This window comes from Trachemys scripta, chromosome 8, assembly GCF_013100865.1.
Source record: "Trachemys scripta elegans isolate TJP31775 chromosome 8, CAS_Tse_1.0, whole genome shotgun sequence".
In the NCBI taxonomy this organism is placed as follows: domain Eukaryota; kingdom Metazoa; phylum Chordata; order Testudines; family Emydidae; genus Trachemys; species Trachemys scripta.
Window position 1 is genome coordinate 45,144,214 of NC_048305.1, and position 15,796 is coordinate 45,160,009.

The 15,796-nt window shown below is 41.5% G+C and overlaps 1 protein-coding gene across 3 annotated transcripts in view; it reads right to left on the minus strand.

Moving 5' to 3' along the window:
- SUCO (SUN domain containing ossification factor) overlaps nt 1-15,796 on the minus strand; it is a 73,819-nt gene that overhangs the window by 10,609 nt on the left and 47,414 nt on the right. For 2 of the 3 annotated variants that reach the window (XM_034778873.1, XM_034778872.1), the window contains 6 exons: nt 13,866-13,957; nt 12,108-12,173; nt 9,106-9,180; nt 5,023-5,119; nt 2,502-3,692; nt 1,094-1,181 (listed from right to left, as the gene is read on the minus strand). In XM_034778873.1, the coding sequence (XP_034634764.1) occupies nt 1,094-1,181; nt 2,502-3,692; nt 5,023-5,119; nt 9,106-9,180; nt 12,108-12,173; nt 13,866-13,957 (1,609 nt within the window). The remainder of the gene's footprint in view (nt 1-1,093; nt 1,182-2,501; nt 3,693-5,022; nt 5,120-9,105; nt 9,181-12,107; nt 12,174-13,865; nt 13,958-15,796) is intronic. The other variant, XM_034778874.1, reaches the window with a different exon arrangement.

Genomic DNA, 15,796 nt, shown 5'->3' on the forward strand with positions numbered 1-15,796 from the left:
CTTAAAATGCTTAAGGACCTAGTGGAAATAGGATGTTTAAAAAAAAAACCTTGTGTTTGAAGTCTAATTGCTTCTATTACCTTGCATTGCCAATTGCTCTGCAAACTACTTTAGTACATTTGGGGTAGGGAGACTACTGAATCAATTTAAAGCATGCTCAAGCAGTTTCAATTTTCACCCTCTAAATACATTAAGGAAGGCAGAGCATATGTAAAAAAAAAAAAAAAAAAAAAAAAATACAAGTCTGAGGCAAAGCCTTATCTAATGTGGCTGATATAGAGGACTTCCCAGTATACTTTTTTTCATCCACCTTCCTTGTGTATTGTGCTTTCTGAAGGCACCAGTGTAGCAAACAAAACTTTTGCTTAAACTTTCTAAAAAGAAATGTCCCTCTTGGACCAAGACCTAGCCTGGAAGATTTCAGCTGAAATACATTTCAGAAGCTTTAAATTACTGAAAGCAGGGAGTTGGAATGGAAACTCTTACGCAACCATGACTATCTACAGGGGGTTCCCAGCCCCTCAAACACCTCTCACAGCATCTGTCAATTCATTCCTTTTCAAAGCAGGGTGACCTACATTTATAAGGACTGGAAATAAGAGTCCAAAAGTAGTAAGTAATCAGGTATAGATCTGTATAAACACAAGGGAAAATTTTCAAAAATGCTTATGTGATTTAGAAGCAGAAGAGCTTAAATAATTTTTGAAAATGGGACTTGAGGAGGCCCTTCTGGAAAATCGTATCCATCGCCTTCAGATTACTTATACCAATTATTTATTTTTCGAGAAAAATAAATTTAAGAAATTAAGATGGAAGGGAAAGAGTCTGAGCTTCCCACTAATTTACAGAAAAAGAAATCACCTAAAGTTTAATTACAGAACAATAATTACAAAATGAAAAATATCAAATATGCAGCTTTTACATAACTGTTTTAGAGTAACAAAACATGACTATTTCTAAAGATTTGTGCTCAATACAGTCACTAAACAAAGTTTAAAAATACTGACATTGTCCTTGTAAGCTTTTATACATTCTTGAGGATCTCTTGGTTAAGATATACTGTCACCTACTTCTAAAAAGAAGCAATTCGTACCTGCTCTTCTGCTATTCTTGAAGTGTTCTGAAGCTTTACTATAGTCTTATTGAAAGCCTTCTGCATTTCTTCCATTTGCTTTCGGTACCTATAAAATGAATTGGGTTCCATATTAAAGACTACAGTTTCACAGACTGTCACCACAGCACCTTCCTCCATTCATCTAGTACTAATTTTCTCTCTGCCCTCTCACCAGTTATAGGGAGAAAACCCCTCTCCTTTGAAGTTTCCCACCGTCTGGAACAACTTTGCTGTTTTCCTGTCTTTATTCGTTTAATTCTCAGATAACACTTTTTTTAGGAGCCAAATTAAAGCCTATTTTAATATTAAAAGAGTTAGCAATGGGCTGTATGCCAGAAATGTTTGGAGTGGGAAGGTGCTTCTGCTACTTACTGTTGGTGCTGATTAATAGTGACTCACAGGAAGCAACACTAAGCAGAAGATTCGGGTCAGTAAGCATGGTTATGGGAGCTACATTATAATATAATATATGGAGATATACCTATCTCATAGAACAGGAAGGGACCCTGAAAGGTCATTGAGTCCAGCCCCCTGCCTTCACTAGCAGGACCAAGTACTGATTTTGCCCCAGATCCCTAAGTGGCCCCCTCAAGGATTGAACTCACAACCCTGGGTTTAGCAGCCCAATGCTCAAACCACTGAGCCTGCTCCCCAGTGCATTCACCCTTCATACATTAGGGTGAATGCACTGCAAAAAACTTTCAGTGTTGAGGCAGCAGCAAAAAGGAGAAATGCAAACATTTACAACTATAGCCTTTACTAAGAAAGGATTCTGTAATTAGTGTCCAACAAGAAGATTAACCAACCTTTACTCCCATACATGCATCAAAAATAACTACTATTGAATAGTTATACTAACTTCATTAAAATCTGCAGGTTGTGTTCCCCTCCCTATCCATCTCTTTTTAAAACACAAACACAGGAGTTTAACATTATTGTATTAACCAAAAAGGAAATTACAAGCCACCAAACTGTCGCACTTAGTAAGAGAAATTACTATAGGCCTGGATGCTTCTGCAACTGACTGAAGAGGCAGCAGGATCAGATCCTATTCTGGAAGGCTTGCAGAAGGATTAGTGCACATCCCCAGGCAATACATAAACTCCTTAAAAACGGAGCACTGTATATTCTGCAGTAGAATATAAAATTCAGTGGCAGCTTGAAATACATAGGGAAAAATTCAGATACAGAAATCTAAACTTTTGGCAGCTTCTATCAATGGTCAGTTATTTCTCAATTGTCTGAAAAAAGACTTTACATTGCTGATCAGATACTCAAATACATGTTAGCATGTTGCCTACAGATTTTTCTAATCATCGGCTGTGTCGTGTTAAACACATTTTAGACATGATAAAGGTAGATTTTCATAATTTATTAGGAGTCTTACCTTTGACTAAGTTCTTCTAAATAGCGGCTGCTGAGAGACATGTTTACTTCCAGGGCTTTAATACGATTATTAAGTCTCATAAATACAGACTCCTTTTGATTAGATCCATGAACAAGATTTCCATTAGTATAACCTAGATCTGTGGAATTCTGCAATTCAGCATAGAAGTCTGTAGCCATTCTCTGCTGTCCACCAGAAACAGGAATAGCTAGAAAAGCTTCTTCAGTTGTTTGCTCATCATATTTTATTTCTGTTGATGCAGAAGATTCTACCACAGGAGACAGTACTTGCTTCTGCATTTCTGAAGCACTCACTTTTGCTTCCCCAACATCATTGCCTACTGTAGCCATTGTGTATTCAGGCTGTGGTACAGTCTCTGTAGGTTTTGAGAGGATTTGGACAGAATCTGTCTCTCTTGTGCTGATCTCCTTGAATTCACTGACAATGTTTGTTTCAGAGACCACAGAATGTTTCTCAGAAACAGAACTCTCAGCTTTCTTTTCTGCTTCAGTATGTATCTCAACAGTATCCTCTTGGGGAATTATGTGAGAAGTTAACTGTGCTGCCTCATGTTTTGTAGGCTCCAAGGACACCTCCATTGTAGATAATGGCTTAATTTCAGAAGTAACTTCTAAGGGGAGAGATTGAGAGACAGTCTGAGGATGACTGGGTTCCAATTCAATAGAATCTATAGTCTGGTTAGTGATATCCTCATGGAGTACACTGCTTAAGTCACTTGTAATAGTAGATCCAGGTACTCTCCCTGTAATTTCACTGTCTAGTTTCTCAGACAGAGGCTCGTCTATTGAAACATGTAAAGATTCTGTTGGAACTGGCTGTGAATGCTGAATGGTAACAGAGTAATCCCCTGGCTTGCTCTCAGAAGTTTTGCTACGTTGTCGATGAACAGCTTCTGCAGCTGAACACCACTTATAGAGATATTCTGAAAAGCTAGAAATACAACAAACTGTCACCAGCTCACAGCAATAGATTTCTGTCTCAGATTCAAACCATGTTGATATTTCTTCCTCTTGTTCATCACTAGGCAGCAGGGTCACCGTTGACTGACTTGCCTCCTCTTCATACTCTTGAACTAGCTGAACAATGGGGCTCTCCTTTGTTAATTCCAGGACTAATTGTTCCTTGATTAATTGTTCCTTATCTACTTGTGGTATCTCTGTAGTTACAAGCCTACAAACAGAAGTTAAAATAAGCACAGGATATAGCTTTGTAGGATATGGTGATAGTTGTAAAAAAATGAATGCATGAAAGTGATGCTCAGGAAAGATTAATATCAGTTAATAAATGTCAGAAATAGTATAAGCAGGAGCCATTACAATTAAATAAATCACTTATTTATCTCTGCAATACATCTCAATCCTACTTGGTTAAATATCCCTGACTATTCTAGACATAGGCTTCTCTTGAACAAAAATTGAAAACTGTGCCAAATCACATAGTGGCTTTGTACCATGGACAAATGTCAATTTGGAGATCATTAAATTTATTTTCATGTATCAGGATACATATTTTCTAGGTTGGTTCCTCAAACCGGAGACCCATAGGACAGCATATCATTTGCACAGAACCTACAGAACCTCTTCTTCCCTATTAGAGCCAGTTCTACATGGGACTGAGTAGAGGTAGCCTGCAACAATAAGGCAGAGCAGAAATCAGATCCAGAGAAACTTGACTAAGGGCTAGGAAGAAAGAGGAGGAGAAGAATTCCAGGCTTGGTTCCAAAGCAGACCTCCATTCCACATTGTTGTAATTAATGGAGAAAGAATAAGTTGTCTGGAGTCTGATTTGAAGTGTCAATATGCCAAGCAAGTATTACATTCCTTAATATTAAAAACTAAAACCCCTCAACAATGGCCTTCCGAGCCTCCAAAATGTACAAGTTTCTTTGCAACAATAGCCAACATGACACAGATGTATGGACTGCAATTCACTTGTGATAAGCTAAGATATGAACCCAGGGCCCAGAAAAAAAGAAAGTGAATTAGTCTAATGTATTGTCTACTCTCTGGGCTGAATTTTTAGAAATTTTATGTTTCCTAAGAATATTGTCCATTGTTTGTAAAACAATCCAATTATAGCCTATGGTTTTGTTCAACTGTTTCAGGGGGTCACAAAAAACAGTTTGACCCAGAACCTTTGACTTCCTGTTTTAAAAAAAAAAAAAGGTACAATACAATGGTTTCATTGAGTCAAGCAAGAATTTAGCTTTTCCTGGAAAAATCACTTTACACATATACTTTCATGCAGTGAAGACTATTGCAATACACAGTAACTACATTCTGAAAACTCTATCAACAAATATGAGAGACCTGAACCTCAAGTATGTTAAAGTCAAGTCCAAGTACCTGTATAGGCAAGGTTTCAAACAATGCAAGTATCTCTACATTAAGGTTTTCTAGTATAAACGAGGGCCTAAGTCTAACAGTCTGATGCAGAAGATTTCTAGTCATGGCCAAGCTCTACCTCATTAGAACTAAATTTAACACACAAAATCACTTACTCTGGTGAAGGAAGAAGGGTTGGTTCAGGCAGTTTTGGTGCATCTGTTGAAGTGGCAGTGGCAGCAACAGTGGTATTTTCAGACATACTGTTATTTCCTATTAAAGTATATGGAACCACAACCAAATTAGTATAATAAGCTTCCTGAGAGCTGCATGAATACCACAAAAGTCAACAGGAAGGAAGCATAAAAATGGGTGAGAAAACAGGAAACTAGAATTCAGTTTTTTGAGCATACTGTACTAGTTAACCAGGCATATTTATTTTCCCTAAAAACATTTGTTTAGTAGCATCAAACAAACAAACTACACTAAATAAACAAGATACCGATTCTCTAAGTTTACATTTAGATGAACTGGACACCTGTTGATGTGGTTTTGCATATGAAAGATATGCTGAAGTATTTCTATGGAGAAGGAGGGGAGAAGAAAGATTTTTTAGTCTCTATAACTAAGGTTGTGGAAAGCTACAGGCTAAAGACCACATCAGGCAGATTTTGACACAAAGAACAAAGATATCTGGACTGGTATGCAGAACCCCATGCTATTTAATCTATCAAGAATAGCCACAGAAATCACAGTAGCATCTTTTCCCTAGTCAGTGTTTATGGTGGCAGCACTATGGGGAAAGAAATCACAGAAAAGGAAAGAAAACACAGTAACTGTTGTTCAAAATGTGTTGCACATGTTCATTCCATTCTTGGTGTGTGTACAGGCTGTACAGAGTAATTCGAAAATTTTCTCTCAGCGGTACCCACATGGTGAACTGGTAACGAGAGTGTTTCATTATGAATCAGATATTTTCTGTGATCTCAATAAATTGCCATATGAGAGTAGGCTTCTTAAGTCAAGGGCTGCATAGCAGGATCCAGGGAGGGAATAACCGAAGCCAGGGTGGCCATGTAAAGCTGTAGCTTTTTGAGATATCTGTTGAATTGGGGTGCAGGTCTAAAATTAGACCTCCCTTGGCTTTCAGGATTAGAAACAAACAGGAACAGAACTCCTTTCCCCTGAGACACTGCAGCGCCTCCTCTGTGGCTCCCACCCAAAGGAGACAACCTACTGGATGAGGAAACCCTTGAGAGAGTGGTCCCTGAAGGGGGGGGGAGGGGGATAGAAACAAATTGCACAGAACTTAGGACCCATTGGTCTGAAGTAGGCAGGAACCAAGCACTAAAGTTGTAAACTGGTATGGCGTCCTTGAGCCACCCATCAAAATGCTGGTTTAGCAACCCCTGGGTGTCTAGATCAGGGGTGGGCAAACTACGGCCCACAGGCCGGATCCAGTCCCTCAGGGCTTTGGATCCAGCCCGCGGGATTGGCCCCTGCACTGCCGTGGGCCCTGCACTGCTCTCAGAAGCGGCTCCTGGGCGGGAGGGCAGAGGGCATTGCCCTTGCCTCTGGGCACTGCCCCCCTTTCCCTCCCGCAGCTCCCATTGGCCGGGAACGGGAAACTGCTGCCAATGGAAGCTTCAGGGGAGATACCTAGAGGCACGGCAATGGCACCACACACAGAGACCTCCGCCCCCAGGGGACACAGCGCTTCCAGGAATGGCACGGGGCTGGGACAGGGCAGGCGTGCAGAGAGCCTGCCTTGGCCCTGGTGCGCACCGCTGCCACTCCAGAGCCGCTTTAGGTAAGCAGCGCCGGGCCAGAGCCCGAACCCCTCCTGCACCCTGCCCCCCAACTCCCTGCCCTAAGCTCCCTGCCTGCACCTCGCACCCCTCCTGCACCCCAACTCCCTGCCCTGAGCTCCCTGCTGCACCGTGCATCCCAACCCCCTGCCACACCCCGCACCCCTCCTGCACCCCAATCCCCTGAGCCCCCTCTCAGTCTGCATCCCTCCTGCATCCCTGCCCTGAGCCCCCCTGCACTCTGCACCCCAACCCCCTTCCCTGAACCCCCTCATACAACCTGCACCCCTCCTCTGCCCCAATCCCTTGCCCTGAGCCCCTTCCTGCACACCACACCCCCTCCCACACTCCACACCCCAACCCCCTGCCCCAGCCCTGCATATAATTTCTTCAACCAGATGTGGCCCTCGGCCCAAAAAGTTTGCCCATCCCTGGTCTAGATGGAGCAAGCATTGATGTAGAAGCCAAAGGACATAGCGGCTTGTGTCTATAACCTCTACTTTTCACTCTTTGCAGGTCCTGATGAGCAGCGGCGTAATGGTGGGTCTGCTGCGGGAGAAAGTTTCCTGGGTGGGACAGGAGCATACAATCCCAAAAACTTTAAAATAATTCCAGAATCTTTCCACTGATGGAGCTTAAAGTCTGTCTGTTCCAAAAAAGTGAGGACCCTTCAAAGGACATGTCTTGAATTGTTTGTCGGACCTCACACAGAAACCCCAAGGACTGCAGGCAAGAGCTCCTGTGCATGGAAACTGCAAAAAAACTTAGCAGCCAAGTCTGTAACATCTAGTTCAGCCCGTAGCAAGCTTCAGTATGGATTGCCCCTCATCAACTAAAGAGAACATCTGTCTAGCATCCGCCAGCAACATGTCCTTAACCTTTAACAAGAAGTCTCAAATGTTAAAATCATAATGTTCCAAAAGAGATTGTTGGTTGGCAATCCTGAGTTGCAAAACCCACAGAAGCCCACAGCTCCTTGTGAGCTGCCTCTGCCTTTCCTGGTACTAGGCCTAATACCAGACTGAGGACTAGGCAGCTCCTGGCAAGTAGACTCCCCATGCATCTCCAAGTACACAGAGAAGGAACAACTTGTGTAGGACATAGAAACTGGGAAAAATCCCCACAGGTTCCGAAAGGACCACTAAGCTGGTAGTGGGTCTCAGTGACTCCTTGGCCAGATGCCCAATCCCATTCCACCCAGAGGATCTCAAAGGCAACCCAGGGGAGTAACACCTATGTGGGGAATAGAGTGAGTGGTTCCAAGATTAGGAAAAGTAGGAACCAGTCTCTCATTCAGAGGACAGCGAATCACCCTCCGCCGACCAAGAGGGGTGCTGCCCGTGATGGTGTCTGAGACCAGTGCTGAGTTGGCAAAGAATGTAGAGAAGTCAACATTGCAGGCTTCCCCTTCGACAATACCGACGGGTAGGAAGTCTAAGGCACAGGAGGTTGTTGCAGTACCAAGTAATGCACCAATGATACTGGCACCTCACCATCTGCCAGTACCAGGAGCGCTATCTCCTGTACTGCCGTGGATAATGGTATCAATAGGCTCAGCAGATCTCTCGCTGCCACAACCACCTCTGGCCTGATCAATACCAAGATTGTCTTAGGTCATTGTGTGGTACTGCAGACATAGAAGGGGCCCTTTTGGTCCTGGACTCAATGGTACCTGCCTTGGTGCCAGAGTCAATTATGCCAGTTTCAGTCGTACCAGAGCAGGGGAGTGCTTAGGTTTCAGCTGTACTCTACTCCCTATACTTAGGGGATTTGGTGCTGGCCATCTTCCTCTCTGTGGTCTGTCTAGTGGTCTTATGCCTCTTTTTAGGTACTGGGGAGGGTGAGCAGTGCCAGGTCTTGGGCACGATAGGAAGTGCACTCCTAACTGACACCGAAGCACTCAGTGCCGATTCAGGACGGCTAAGCTCTAGCACAAAAGATACAAGGTTTGAACCCGGGTGACCGAGGCATCCTTAGTACTGAGAAATGGAAACCCCAAAACTGGGAACTGAAGGTAACTAATCGTATCCACACTACGAAGGACTGATCAACTATAAAATCTAGAAAATTATTTACTGTACAATGAATTTACAATGAGCACACAGAGCATTTGCTAGGGCAGCCAAGCAATTCTAACAACCATCACGGGCAGTAAGAAGGAAGTGAGGGGTCTCTAAGATAGCTGGGCCCTTTATACCAGCATGCGATGGAAGGGGTGCTCAAGCCACCTTGACTGATACCACTGAGGGAAGAGTTTCCGATGATTGTGCATGGGGCACATGCACTCCAAGTGATTGCACGTGTGCATTCCACTCTTGAACTACTCTGCACTCAGATCACCCAAAGTCCTTAGGAGGAATGAAGGTGGGAAACAAGGAATCTATAACATGTTTAAAATCCTGCATCTTTTAATAAATTAACAAATTATGCATCTAAGGAAATAACATTTACCTTCAGCTTCAGAAATCTCTTCTGTTTTTGCTCCAAGTATATTAGCAGCAATATTCACCATATTTAGAATGGCATCTGAACAAAAACATGACTGATCAGAGAGGACATGACCAGAAATCCTCAAAGAAATTTGTACTATTATCTACCCATCCATCTGCATAGACTAACTTTGGATCCATCAATTTGTTTTTCCAGTCCAAACAAGTCATCTATCCCCTCCTACTCCCACCTTATTTGTCTCATCGTTAAAAAAAAATGGTTGGGTTTTCTGCTTGACATAATTTCAAATATAGGTTTCTAGGTTATTTTGCAAAATTATGCCAAATCTTTACCAGTGGGGCTCTCAATTAAAAGGTTTATCCTGGCTTCAAACCATATTTAAAATAGGAAGTTGTAAATATATATGTTTTATTTCAAGAATATATGTTGGCAGAAAAGGCAATTAAAATGTTTCCTAAACAACATGCTGCTAACATATTTCCTAAATAACATGGTGATGGCAGTAAAGATCCTACTACAATTGAGGCAAAATGTTCCTCTTCCATCTGAGCTGAGAAACATTGTTCTTCACTTTTTCCATGAAAGCAACTATCAAAGCTGGTGGAAGGTTATTGATATTTTTTTATCTATTGATTCAATACAGGTCCACAATGGATAAGAGATCTACTACAGACTGCAGAAGAGTTCAGCGAAGCAGAATTCCAGGTAAGAGTTTTTGTGATATTATTAGTATTGAATTGGTTTTCTACTTTTGAATCTTGTGCTTCCAGGTGGAAATCCCTCTAGCACTCAAAAAAATTCAGTCCGAGTCAATGGTAGATTAAGCTCAACTGTCAGTGCCTCTATGTCCTCTAGAACATTTTCAGCTCCTCGATGAGATAGAAGGAAAGAGATCCCTGAGGTGAAAGCAAATAAAAGACCCAAGTAGGCTAGAACCAAAAAAAAAAAAAAAAAAAAAAAAAAAAATTTTTTTTTTTTTCTCTGATTGCCTACCCATCCTATCAAGCGATCTTTAAAAAACCAGAATTACTGAAAAGTATTTGGGTTTTGGTAAGATTGATTAGACTAGTGCTTTTGCAGTCTAAAAAGCTCAAGAGAGCTACCCCCCTGAACACCATGAATTTTATCTGTTCATTAAAGTTTTTATTCCATGCTTACCACTGTAGTTGCTAAGTGCCTTATAAGAGATCATAACCAACATAGGTCAGCTCAGATCTGAAATCTGAACCAGATTCCTTGCGGCATGTAAAACAGAGGAAAGAGACAACTGAAGTTGCTCTGTGAATCTTCCAGATGATGAGAACAGAAGGAGTGAGGGCACAAGAGCTACCTGCCCTGGTCAATATGGCCAGAGAGACTGCAAGACAGCTCTTATGATCATCCAAATCCCTAATCAGATTTCTGATGCTTCCCTCCTTACCCTTCATATAACTAGGGGTTCTACTGTTACATAGATATTAGCCTCACTACTTGAGATTAGAGATGGCATTGTACTAGACTGACTAAATGGAGGCCGCTTTTGTCACTCTTACATTTGCCCAAGCACAAGCCTCACAAAGTTTTCAAAAAAAGGAATGCAGATTATCCCAGAGTACTGGCAGTCTCAAAATGACAGTCTCAAATGACAGTCTCAAAAACAGACTACTATCCAATACTATGTAAAAGTTACTGAGTACTTAATGGTTATATAGTCACTGGTTTCTAAACAGACTTTGGCATACTAAACACACTCTAAAAACATATTTGACATCCATTAAAGAAAGTCACTGCACTTCTCACACCATCAAAGTTGTAGTCGTATTAAGTTACATACACCTGTATTTGCATATATAGCATTATATTTTAAAGTAGTTTATCAACACTATTCTGGGTATGGGAAGCTCAAGACTAACGACTGGTAAAAGGATAAACGGGGCAGCATCGGGAAAACTAACATGCTGCATTTTGAGTTGAAAGCCCAAAATTATTTGGCACTTTAACATTTATTAATAGACTGCTGTTTGGGAATTTATTCCTTCCCACTAAGATACTGTGCAACATTCCTGGCCATGACCTTTTCATACTTAAGCCACAGCTACATTCTAGGAAAAAATGAAAGCAAGCATTACAAACTTGTACAGTGTGGGATTAAAAAAAAAATGCTTGCCCATTCAGATACAAGATTACTAACCTGTTTGCGCACTATGCAGAAGTAATATTCATTGTGCATGCAGAAGCTAGATCACTAACCTTGATAGACAGGAACAAGCTCAATGAGGCAACAATTATTCTAGAAGCGTTGGATGACTGGTGCTATTATCTTAAAATAATGCAGTTGAAGTTGAGGACTCCCATTAAAACTGAAGTAGTGCCATGACTAGTCACCTTAGTTCACTAAAACTCACTTATTTTCAGAAGATTAGGTACAGTCACCCAGATTAAATGAAACTGGTTAAAGAGGAAGAATGTGAGAAGAAGTGCCTGAGCCATCAGCTCCCTCAAAAGCAGACTGGTTTAAGAATGGATAAAGAAGCTATGCTATGCACATAAAGACTTAGGCTCAGAGACATATAGTGGTTCTCTATCCTTTCCCTTTAGCCAGGTGCTCAGGCAACTCTATCCTCTTTAATAATCAAGGTTCTACTGCACTGTTAACAAAACAATTAAGACTTTTTTTTTAAAGTCACATTCAACTTTTCATTTATTTAAGTTAACATGCTTATTGCTCTGATGCCTAAGAGAAAAGGACTGAGTAAAATTTTCAAAAATGCTTTAAGTATTTTAGGAGTTTAAGTCTTATTTACAAAAAAGAGACTTAGGCACTTCATCTCAGTCTACTCCTAAGGCATTTAGGAGTTTGAAAATTTTGCCCTAAATCTGAATTACAAAAGCACGATTTTTCCCATTATTCAATTAAATAAATGTGTCACAATAAAGTGGAATCTCACTTTCACATATAAAAAAACATTTTATTACTAGACAGCATTATGAAAATGTTCTGAGAAACATGCAATTATACTCACTAGTAGCAGAACCAAGGAGATTTTTTGAAGATTTTTCTTCCCCTGTATTGTAATCCAATGGATAATCTGTTTAAAATGAAAGAAAATATTGTTGCAACAATAGAAAGTTACATGCCTTATGAACAGTGAAAATACATCTCAAGGTCTAGGGTTTGCATTATATGCAAAGAGTCTGACAAAGTAAAAATAAACTTCAATTTTAGTTTGTCCTAGTTACTGTAAATCGGGGTTAAAAGGACACTGATATTGTCAATGAGCTCACTGGAGTATCAGGTTGTAGGCACTGAAGCCAGAGGAGTCTAGAACCTCAGATCTCTTCTCTCCCCCCCCTCCCGCCCCTAACCCAGGGAATAAAGGCACAGCAAACCACAAATCTGGTTAAAAATGGGTTCAACAAGACACGGGAAGCACAAAACATGGGCATCCCTTTCAGGGCTGACTGCAAGGCAAGAGAAACACCTCTTGAAGTCTCTGCAAGCCTCAGGGCCTAAGAGTCCTGGTAAGGGACGGTGGACTCCAGGGACATGGGAGCAAGCTATTAGTGATTTACAATAAATCTTAAGCTAGGCTAAGGAAATGTCTAAGCCTGAAGACATGACAGAATGAGTTCCATTATCTCTCTGCAGCGACCAAGAAGGAACAGACAGTTGAGGGGTGCAGTCCCTTTATATAAACTACAGATAGTGCTTTTTAAGGCAGTTCTGCAGGTTCAGAAGGAAGCTCTTGCAGGTAACTCCTATGAAGTAAGATGACTAGATTTTCGAAGTGAAAAACAAACATTTCTGATTGGAGAGGGGAGTGAAGAAGCCAGAGCTACTCCCTGAATGTTTTGGAAGCTGGGATGTAGGAAGAGAAAGAGCATGCCCACACATTTGTCTGCCTCAGCCAAGCAAAACCTCTTCCACACTTCTCTTCCTTTTAAGAATGAAAATGGGATGCTTCAGCACAGGGCTGAGTGAAAGTAGTCAATGTTTACTCCAAATACATTCTTGTTATTTTCTTTGTCTAATTTCCTTCACTGTATGTGCAATACCAGCTTTGTGTCTTCCTTCCCTCACCATTCTATCTTTCTCATTTACGTTCCTGTGTCTTGCCTCCTTTCAAAACTAAGCTCACTTTTGTTCCCCTCTGTCCTGCAAGAAGTCAGGGCTTGCATCTGAAGCAGAGGTAATCACAAGTATGGTTGCCAGCTCAGAGTGGGTCAGTAACCACCTGAAATGAGAGCATGTCTGTCACCATGTGAATCTGTGTGTGGAGGAAGGATGGCTTGAGGATTCACAAAGGGAGAAGCATGCTCACAACATCCAAGGTGACAGGTCTGGGGAGGATGGCTGGAGGTGTATATATGCTCAGCCAGCCTACTGTAATTCTCACCAACTCAGACAGTAGTGCCCAGAAGTGAACAATCTGCAGAGGTTTATAATGAAGAACAGTAGGTTGTATAAGGCCTAATGGGATGTTCGAACAGGCCTTGAAAATGGACACATTACTCAGATTCATAGACTAAAGCCGGAAGGAACCATTGTATCATCACAAGCCACAGTACCTCACCCACCCACTCTTGTAATAGGCTTATAACCTTTAGCACATTCCTAAATTTCCGGCAGATTTTACCACTTTAAGGATTATTTTAGTTTATCTTTATCCTTAACTTCAGAATAAAGCATTCAGCACAGGCAGGGGGAAAATGCTAGCTATTACCAAGTACAGAAGGTATGTTTGATGACTAACAAGCATCAGTTACTTCTGTTTGCTTACCATAGTCTTCATCAAACAGCTCTTGTCGTTCTGATTGGTATTGGGAGTCAGCAATTTCTTCATATTCTTCAACCATACTAGTGCCAAACACCCTATAAACATTTAATTAAAACTGATTGAAAAAATCTAATTGCTGTACTTACTGCCATAAATATGTATTAAATAAGCAATGCTTGTCCTCGGTTAGCCAGTCAGCAAACTGACACCTTCCATAAGCTGACCAAACTCCCTTCCTTTGAAACAAACTCACTTCCAAAAAATAATTTGTTAGCACTTTGCAAGAGTTGCATTTAGAACCAAATCCTGTCGCTAACTCCTCCAAAACATTTCCAAAAAATAATACCTTTTCCACATCGATACAACGGGAACTTTCAGTCAGACCCTTATCCTTAGTCTTGATTACTGCATGCGCCTCCTCTGTCCTCCCTGATGCACACAGTCCCATCCTCTTCCCCACTTCCACTCAAAATGCAGATTCTAAGACCACATTCTTTGCTCAACAGTGACCATGTCATTTGATCTTTGAATCCCTCCACTGGCTCCCTGTTTTCCTACACTATCTTCTAGTTTTTTGTCCTCATGTTCAAGGCTAACTCAAAGGCCATGGTGTATGGTTCTGGCTTATAGTGCCAGAGGTCCCAGGTTCAAAGATTGGGAAAATGAAAATCCTAAGGATTAGGAGACTTTAAGGGGGTGTGAGGGGCTGTTGCTTGTACCTTTGAGTTATCTAGGGCTAGATTCACAAAGAAAAATTCATTGGGCAAGAGAGAACCTGCAAACATGGGACTGACTCTATAGACTGGTGGTAAGAACACTCACCTGAGAAGTGGAAGACCCAAAATCCAGTCCCCCTGCTCAAATGACTTTTTAAAATTATTTATCCATAGTGGAACAGCTTCAACAGGAGACACTGAGGGAGCCCCATATCAGAATAACCCACAGCCCAGTGATTAGGACATGCACCTGAGAGGTGGCAGATCCCAGTTCAAATCCCTTCTTCCCTTTAGACAGAAGGGGGACTTGAACCAGGGCTCTCCCACGTCCCAAATGAGTACCATAACTACTGGACTAAAAGTTTGAGGAGGTCCTCCTCCTCGCTGCTTCAGGTGTTTTGTGTAAGCTCACCTACATGGTCCGAGCTGGTAGGCAAGGACTGAGCACACTTAACAGATTGGGCCCTGCAGGTGAGCGAAGTGGAGGAACACCTATCTTTCCTTGGTCCATGCATTGTTTTAGGGATTAAGACGTCTGTACGCCTGGTGTAGGACTGCAGGGCAAATGATCAGAGGCATAAACATAGGCTTCTAGGGAACTTTTAATGCAAAAATTTAGGCACCAAGTAATTTTAGGTGCCTACAAGGTACAGGGGCAGCTGAATCGGGGGTTTGCAAATCTTAATAGGGCCTGATTCTGGGATTTAGGTACTCACGGTGGCCATTAGGCATTTAAGTCCTTTTATGAATCTAGCCCCTAATACTGGCCACTGTCAAAGACTGGACTAGATGAAGCTCAGTAACTGCCAGACTAGATCAGACCTATGTTTCCTAAGGCCTTTCATAGTCCTTCCCCTTCTTGCTTATCCACTCACTTGTTTTATTGTATTGCATGCCCCATCATTTGTTCTGCCAATTAGGTCAGTCTTGAATGCCTTTGTCCACTTCTACAAACATCTCTGCCTTCTATCATGCTGCTACTTAATATGGAACACTTGAATTAGTCCATAAGGCTACCTTTTTTAAATAAAAAAGCTTTCAGTGACTTGGCAGCATCACTATGCAGCAGCTAATCTATGTAACCTGTTGATCTTATAAGCAAACACTCCACTAATGAATTTCAAAAAGAATAAAACTACTGAAAGCTCAAACTTGCGTTTTCCAGTTGTCACTAGAAAATATTATTGCAGTGATGCAAAAGTAGCTAAAGAAAACTGT